The 8865-nt window shown below is 42.7% G+C and overlaps 1 protein-coding gene across 1 annotated transcript; it reads left to right on the top strand.

Annotated features, from left to right (window-relative positions):
• Window positions 1–1963: 1963 nt before the first annotated feature.
• Window positions 1964–5368, top strand: LOC147883479 (pentatricopeptide repeat-containing protein At2g03380, mitochondrial-like). The gene has a single exon (XM_087399835.1). The coding sequence runs from the start codon at window positions 2105–2107 to the stop codon at window positions 4379–4381; it is 2277 nt and encodes a 758-aa protein (XP_087255961.1). The 5' UTR covers window positions 1964–2104; the 3' UTR covers window positions 4382–5368.
• Window positions 5369–8865: the final 3497 nt, after the last annotated feature.

Here is an 8865-nt window from a genome sequence, read left to right as displayed (position 1 = left end):
CCTAGCTATAGCGTGCTGCTTGACTCACCAAATAATTTAGCTTCCATCTTCTCTCTCTAAAAATGCTTGAGTAGGAAGAACACTTGCCCGATGGGAACTTCCCCCATATTGCTATAGATGTCTTCATATTGTACATTTAATTTCTCAACCAATTGTTAAAATAGGGGAAATATAAGTGGCATGATTATCAAGCTAGCACAACCCAATCAATTGCCGTCGTAGCCATTTGGAAATAAGGGATTGCCTCCATTTGAGACCCACCATAAAGGGATATTCTCAGAGATGATGGAGCCTCATTTAAGGGACCTTGGTTAGTTAATGAGAATGTTGGCCAAGTATGAGTACAAAGAATGCCGTTCATGCAAAGGTATCATCACAACCGAAATTGTAATCACTACATTTTTTTTAATTCATTTTTTTTTGGTAATCACTGCTTTAAGAGAGCTAAATTGAGCTCCCACAAAAAAAGAGGAGGGTTGCATGAACCACACTGTCATTTTTAATAAGAAAACTATCGTAACTCTGTAGAAATCCTACCCGCTCTCGTTGATAGGCCCTAGGATCAACCCTTGACCACCTTCTTACCTTCAATTATCGAAAGCACAATGTGATGGATATAGCCCAATTTTGGCCCACTTGTACATGTAGAAGGTTATGGTTTGAAGAGGTTCCCATCACTCTATCTCTAAAATATTTGCCACATGTATGCTTGCAATTGATAAGCAAGGGGTGACAATATCTCTCCTTGATATGGCTTTAGCAAGGATGCCAGCTAAGCTATTGTTGAGTATTTAATACAACTGGTTGAAGGCACCAACAACCAAGGAGGCATGCAACAACCACAGGAGGACTAGAACTTGAATGAACACACTATCCCCAACCCATGTTGGTGAGACCTTATTGGATTCATGTTTGCATGATAGAGCTTGACATAGGTCAGTTTGAAGACAATCTAGGTAGCCTTCCTAATTAAAATAATACTACAAAGCAATCAAGGTACACACGGCCATAGCAAAGAAGTGTTGCTCAAACTTCATTCCATCAGTCTTGGCAAGGCAAAGGATATTTTGACAGGCTTCTATCTTTAAGTATCAAACACAATCAATCTCTTATCAAGAAGTGCTCAAGGCTACAATCTTCATGGGTTTTTTAAGTAGTAAGGGCGGAACCAATTGTGCCATCATGCGATTTTCAAGTAGTACAGGAGGAACCAATTGTTCCATCATGATATGGACAAGGATCGTTGCATTATCAAAAGACTTCTCATGCTAACAATCGTTGTCTCAGAAGGGAAGAACGAAGTGATGGATCAAGAATGGGTATCATATGGCAAGGATACCTTGTACGCTCCAAATCTAGGGGGCTATTATATGGCATGAATGGCTATTATATGGCAAGGATACCCGGTATGCTCCAAATCTAGGGCTCCTCTCTACTTTAGGGTTAAGCCACACTTGCTAAATATAGCATCTCTATCCCGTACGTAAGGGACCTGTAGACAAGGGGACCTCATGATCTTAGTGCATATTTTTTACTCTGTTGTCCGTGCCTATAAAGGATGAGTTTAAAGAGCCTAATAGGGTAACAAGTAAGGGTTATGTATATAGCCTTGTAATCTTGTGGCCATTACTAAAAAACAATTAAAAAATATTAATAATCTATTTGTTGTGCACTTTCAACAAATTTATGTACTTGTGTTCAAAGAGCATGCCATGCTATGCCATGTTCATACAATGAACATGCAACATTTTCATTTTCACCTGTAAAAAATATTTTCTCAATTTTGTAAACCAAAATTTTAGGCAATTTAGTTAGATTCTAGCTAATAATTTTGCAAAAAACCTTCAAAATATTGAAAAACTGTTGAAAAAACCTTCAAAATATTGAAAACCCAAGTTTAGCTAACAGTTCTTCAAAAAACCTTCAAACCCAATATTGAAAATCCAAGTTTTGAGATTTGTTGACCAAAATGTTTGTGAACACTGCTGCTATCGGTGGAGATGCAAGAGCTAAAAGATAGAATGGACTAAACAGATCCACATTGATCTGCCTTTTCAGCAGGCTTTCCTCTCATAAGGTGAGGTCAATCCGTTATGGGGACTTCATGTGGATGGCCAGCAAGCTGCATAGAATGCAGTTGCCCTTTCAGGTGAGCATAAGCAATCTGAAATACTCGAGCGGTCGTCAAACACAGGAACTTGCCTCTCTAGTTGTTGTTACAGCGAGCCCAACAATTGTAACACCTTGCACTTCAAAAAGTCAACTACAATTGAAGAAATTGCCAGATGGGTTCGATCGGCAGAGAATTGCTTTCCTATTGCAACAATGCACTACCTTGTCAGAGGTCAAGCGTGTCCATCTTTACATTAGAAAACCGGCTCTAGAGCAAGACACGTTCTTAGCTAACCTCCTTGCTAGTATGTATGGCAAATGCAGGGCTTTGGAGGATGCACGGTCAGTCTTTGACAGTTTGCTACACCGTGATGTCGTCTCTTGGAATGGAATCATCACGGCCTACACGAAGCAAGACTGTAACAAGGAGGCTCTTAACCTTTTCACTATAATGCAGCAGGAAAATGCTTTGCCAAACAGGGTCACCTACTTAACTGCTTTGAGTGCATGTGGCAAAATGGCAGTCTTGAGAAACGCCAAAGAGCTCCATACAAGCATTATTAATACTGGCCTTGAATCAGATGTTGTTGTAGCGACTTCAATTATCAGCATGTATGGCAAGTGTGGGGATATAAATGCTGCAAGGTGCGTATTCGACTGTACCCATCAAGATAACGTGATTTGTTGGACAGCCATGATCACAGTTTATGCACAGCAATCCCATGGCAATGATGCCCTTCAACTGTTTTTGCAAATGGAACACAAGAGCATGAAGCCAGACGAGATCACCTTTGTTAGTGCTCTGAGTGCAAGTGCAAGTATCTCAGCCCTTCCAGAGGGTCAGACCATACATTCATCTATAGTTGACAAAGGGCTGGAGTCAAACCTTATTGTAAGTAATGCCCTTCTTAATATGTATGGCAAGTGTGGAGCTATCAATGAAGCGCTCTCTGTTTTTAACAGAATGTGCCAGCGGGATGTTGTCTCTTGGACAGCCATGATTGCATCTTATGCACAGCATGGTTTCGCTGAGAAGGCCTTTCGATTCTTTAAGCAAATGCAACATGAAGGGGTAAATCCGAACAAGATTACATTCGTCAGCGCTCTGAGTGCTTGTGCAAGCCTGGATGCCCTGAGGGAGGGTGGGATAATCCATGCATGTATTGCTGACATGGGCTTTGTGGCAGATGTGATTGTGGGGACTGCTCTTGCCAATATGTATGGCAAGTGTGGTGCTATGGAAGATGCACGCACAGCATTTGACAAGATTGATCATCGGAATGTGGTCTCTTGGAATGCAATGATCACAGTTTTTATTGAGCATGGATACTGTAAGGAGGCCCTTGAGCTCTTTCAGCAAATGCAGAAAGAATGTGTGAAGCCTGATGATGTCACCTTCATCAGTATCTTGAGTGCATGTGCCAGCTTGGGAGCATTATCAAAGGGTGCAGTTATCCACACATGGATTGTGGATGTTGGGTTCGAGTCTGATGTCGCTGTGATGACTGGCCTTGTCAATATGTATGGGAGGTGTGGAGCTTTAGATGATGCATGCTTCACTTTCAACAAAATGCGTCAACGGGCTGTGGCTTCTTGGAATGCCATGATTGCAGCTTATGGCCAGCTAGGTCATGGAAAGGAGGCCCTTCAACTCCTGTGGAAAATGAAGGAAGAGCACGTAGAACCGAACAATGTCACCTTCACAAGCCTTTTCTCTGCTTGCAGTCATGCAGGCCTGGTCAATGAGGGCGTTTGGTGCTTTGTTTATATGATTACAGAGCATGGCATTACTCCAACAGTGGTGCACTACGGGTGTGTGATTGACCTGCTTGGGCGAGCTGGGTGGCTTGATGAAGCAGCACACTTTATTTATGGGATGCCTTTTCAACCTAATGCTTTTATATGGATGGCATTTCTCGGGGCATGCAGGTTGCATGGTGATCTAAATCGAGGAAAATCTGCTGCAAAGCATGCTATTGACTCTGATCCCCTGAATGCAGCACCATTTGTGGTACTTTCAAGTATTTATGCCGCCAAGGGGAACTGGGATGATGTAGAAGACATTAGAATTTACCTTGTAGCTCTCCTTTCAAGAAGCAAGGAAGGAAAACGGTCAACAGAGGTTGTGGACATGGCAGAACGATATTTTGTAGAGGCCAGATTGCATCATAATATGGCTACAGTTAATGTAGACATCGAGGAACTGGATGTCTGGATGGAGAAAGCAGGGTATGCATCTGATGGGAAGTTCATGCTGGGTGATGTGTAGCAGTACCTTAAGGGTCGCATGTACCTCCAAGGGTAAAGCTTGAAACATGTCAGCATCATCAAATTCGTTAGGCGTGCACTTCCCAGCACCACAAAGTGCGTCTGTAGGGTTATGGCTGGTGCATTCTGATAAGAATTTGCTTCAGTTCTACCACATTAAGGCATGGGCTGTACTAACGTTCAAATTGTTGATAATATCTGCCATAAGGCGGTCACATCTAAAGCAGCCTGTTTTTGTGCACTATCAAGATATAGTGCCTATCATCTTGCCTGTATAGAATATCTCATAAGAATGCTCTGCCCAACAAGGGACATGACTTGCTCAAAGAGGAGGCAGTGAGCCCTTCAGGTCAGCCAGAAGAAAAATGTGCCCTAATTTGAGGGACAGTGTGGGCATGGTCGGGGGAAGGGTTTAAGAAATATACTGCACAACAAGTGCAAATTGATAAGTCTAAATCTGAAATGTTTCAAAGGTAGCCTCATGTACTTCTCTTCTTTGGTAGGTTTGTGGCCACAGTCCTCACACAGACAGTTATGCCTGATGAGGATCTGGATGCTCTTGTATACATCACCTTGGGTGCACATATGAAGAGAAAATAAAAGTGGTAAGAATGAAGCTCAAGACAAAGCATCAAGTCTTGATGCTTTGGGTTTGTCCCAGATTTGCTTGCAGAGTCAAGATGATCAGTATTGAGATGCGGCATTCTTAGTGGAGAGTCGAGACCATACTTGACCAGTCCAGGGAAGTACAAAACATTTCTTATTACAGGACTAGGGCTCCCAATCCGCTTAATACATAAGCGTAGTTTTGCATACTAAGTTATTTTTATTTTTAAACACTGCCCCCATAAGGGGCGGCCAATAGCATCAGGAATGCCAGCCCTTGGAATTTGGGCTAGCGAACTCATGGCAGGCATGAAAGTTGTTAGGACTAGCACTCTGGAAGCTTTAAAGAGTATGCAAGGCGGTGTGGATGCATGTTTATCCCCCTCACGCCATTCTACCTGCTGTCACGACATTCTCTCGCAGCTGGTGGCTTTCAATCTATGCTCTTAGGGTAGTGTGTTTGTGCAACCATGCACCTTGTATTTTTTCCAATTTGCTCATAATTTTGTTTAAAGTTGCTTTCAAACTCCCTCCTGTCCTTCGTTCTTTTGCTTGTTTTATAAAAAAATTAATTTGTAAGATTGTATATATTCTAGTATTATGAAGGCATACATACATACATACATACATATATATATATATCCTTTTGATGGAAGAATTCAATGGTTTCGAGCATTTTTTGTCATTTAACATCTGTGAAATTTTGTTTCAGTTTCACCACATACCATACTCTCCATTGTAGGGATATTTGAAGAACATCTTTAGGCACACTGTATATATGCTCTAGGTGTGCTTCAGTACTACAGTTCCTTAGTAGTCCTTTTAAGGGTTTCCATGTGTAACAAACATAGAGACAAAGCTATGTTCTCCATCGTAGGGAGATTTTAAGAACATCTTTAGGCATACTGTATATATGCTGTAGGTTTGCTTCAGTCCTCTTGAATATTTGCCGTAGGTTTGCTTTAGTCCTCTTGTATGTAATAAGCATAGAGACTAAGCTATGTTCCCTACAAACACTCAAGCCATACTTTTGTTGAAACCATGCAGATTTTGTTAGAAAAGGCAACAGAGGGTAGATGCAGCGGAACACTAACCCTAGATAAAGTCTCAGAGCCAAGAACACACACGTGGTGTATTGCAATCTCAAACTTCTTTCCTTACTGGGTACTTAGCATAGATGTGCAGGAAGTAAATGGACAATGCACAATAGAGATGTAGAACCAGTAACATGTATTTCCGTCCAATGTGGACACAATACAAAAGAGAGATGTTTGTCAAGTCTGCTTCAGACTGTGCTGTACAGTTCCTGACAACAGGTACGCTCCTGGCTTCAACACGCTTTGTCCTCCTGTAGGCGTTACCGTCTCCAATGCAAAGGTTTCAACAAGTTCATCGTCATCATCTTTCAGCATCTTGTGTCCGGGCTTTGGAGAAATAACAACACTTCCTCTTTTGCGCTCCAGGATGGCATGGGCATCCCACTCTCTTATCACTTGAGAAAAATAAACGCTGGAATATGCCCATAGCATCAAATCAATATGAAATAATGCACGTACCAGATAGCCATCTTGCTTGCAATCTTGCTCTGAAAGCAAACCATGCACCTCATGGAAGCATACTCAGTTTCCCTGTGTAGGCCTGTAATGACTCCTTCTGCATTATCCATCAGACCGCGAATCCCAAGGTCCTTCCAAGAAATCCTCCCTGATGTCGGCAATGCCAGCCAAGCACCTAGAAGAATCCAATCACTCAATGCTGTCCTTGACCTTCATAAAGGTTTCTAACTCCTCTCCACACCAACTCTCAATGTCAGACATTGTCATTGTGACACCTGGGTCTGCCTACCTTACCTCAGTAACACCTAGAGATGTCACCAAGAAGAGCTCCTTATTGACCACCACATTAGCTGTATTTTTTGACTCCTCTCATTTTGACTTGGACTCCCTCTCTATAGGTACCTTGGTGCCTGGATGAAGCCGTCCTCATTGAGATGGAGGAAATGCTCTTTGTAGAAGGCCATTTTTGTTGCATGTGGCTGCGAGGGTGATACCCATGTTCTATGGGTATATACCTACCATAGATTGTCCCTAATGACCTGATGAATCTTCTGCTATATCAAGCGCAAGAAGTAAACATCTAGTAAATATTGATATGGTAGTAAGTGCTCAATCGACATGCCCTATGGTTGGAACCATTTGGAGACTCGTGCGTACCATCGCTGCTCATCCTCGGCTACAAGCTACATATAGATTATGAGAGAGCCAGCCCTTGCAATTTTGGTTACTCTGTATTTGTGCATCCGGACCGCCTGACACAATCTAGATAAGTAACGATATGAAAGCAGCCATCTGTGTGGAGTCGTCTCGTTGCGAAGTTTGCTAGGATAAGGTTGTGTGGAGTACATCTCTTCCCTCGTATGATGCGAAACATCATCATGATGTGTAGCCTCTCAAAACCAGCCCACTCTTCCTCTTTGAGGTGTACTAGCTAGAAAGCACTCGTCCTCTCTGAGCTCTAACAATTACCGTGAAGGGTGGTTGGTCGCACGAGGGAATCAAAATGGATTGATCTTATGTGTACTTGTTGGAAACGTGCCTGGAAACATTCTCTCTCCAATCTCGTAGTGAGGCATGTCCTCTAGTCAACCGTGCCTGTGTTGGCGGTTTGATGGTAAACTTGGGGCCTTTGAAAATGCACCCCAAGTATACATATGATTTGACTATCTCATCAGGTCCCTACAAATATAAAATTTACGTTTAAGTTGAGCTTCATTAGTGTTGAAGATTATAGCCTTGGTTTTCCCATGTTGACCTTCATGTCTTTCCTCTCATAGGAGGCTTGCAAGGCTGCCAAGTGCATTTGTAGTCCCTCTGTTGTGTTTGAGATTGTGTGTCCATGAAAGAGGCTAACTCATATGTAAAGGCCAAAGTGAGTAGGAGAGAGGGGCCATTGTTGCTTCACCCCAATCGTGCTGCTCACCTCCTTTGATAGCCCTTGCATAGCGCACTTCGCCTCTAACTCTCTCATATAAGGCCATGACTGCCCATAATACATCATGTGCTATGCCCAAAGCTTGGAGTCATGCAATGAGTCCCATGGTATCGAGTTGAAGGTCTTTTAGAACTCCACAAAGCAGCTATATACTCTCTACCTTACTGACAATGGACTTGGGCATACCATGGTACTTAAAGATTTGTGCCATGAAAAGCTTAGCCATATGATCTGCCTTTATGGTTTTGCGTATTGGAATGAAATGAGCTTGCTTGTTGAATCTATCAAAATGATAGTCCAAATCCCATCATTCCCTGACTTTGATCTTGGCAAATAAAAATGAACTCCGAAGGGTTCTTGGGGCATTGGGCAGCCACATGCCCTTCCTTCCCACATCTCTGCGAAAAATGGCTATCTGCTCGGGGGAAAACTAGGGTTTACCCTAGAAGGCTTTTGGTACTTGGTTTTCCCTCGGCTTCTGAGACTGAAATTCCCTCGTTTGAGCCTTAGGAAACCTCTTTTTCTTAGTCCGAGGTGTGGCTGGCTTTTTCTTGTCCGCTGTCCCGGCAAAAAGAGAAGGCGCTGTGGTGGGATCTTGCATATTCATTAAACTCGCCACAGTGGGTGCGTGCATGATATCTTGTATGCCCTTAAGTTGCTGGGTACTAACCACAGCCTGAATCTTTGGCATGAGACCAGACCTGTACTTTCTTACCTGGGTCTTCTTTGCGACCTTCTTGAAGGGAGTGATTTGCAAAAATGCATTCCAAAGTTTCTGGTTGAAGGCCTCTACTGTATCTCCTGCATCCATATGCAAGTTGCCCTAGATGACAAGGACATGGTCTTTGAACTGCTTGGGCATAAACTGTTTGTAGAAGGCTTCAAGAA

Source organism: Dipteris shenzhenensis, chromosome 28 (assembly GCF_047967505.1).
Source record: "Dipteris shenzhenensis isolate YYH24624 ecotype China chromosome 28, Dip_SZ_1.0, whole genome shotgun sequence".
Lineage (NCBI taxonomy): Eukaryota > Viridiplantae > Streptophyta > Polypodiopsida > Gleicheniales > Dipteridaceae > Dipteris > Dipteris shenzhenensis.
The sequence above is the reverse complement of the archived record's forward strand: the minus strand, read 5'-3'. Positions and strand labels throughout refer to the sequence as shown.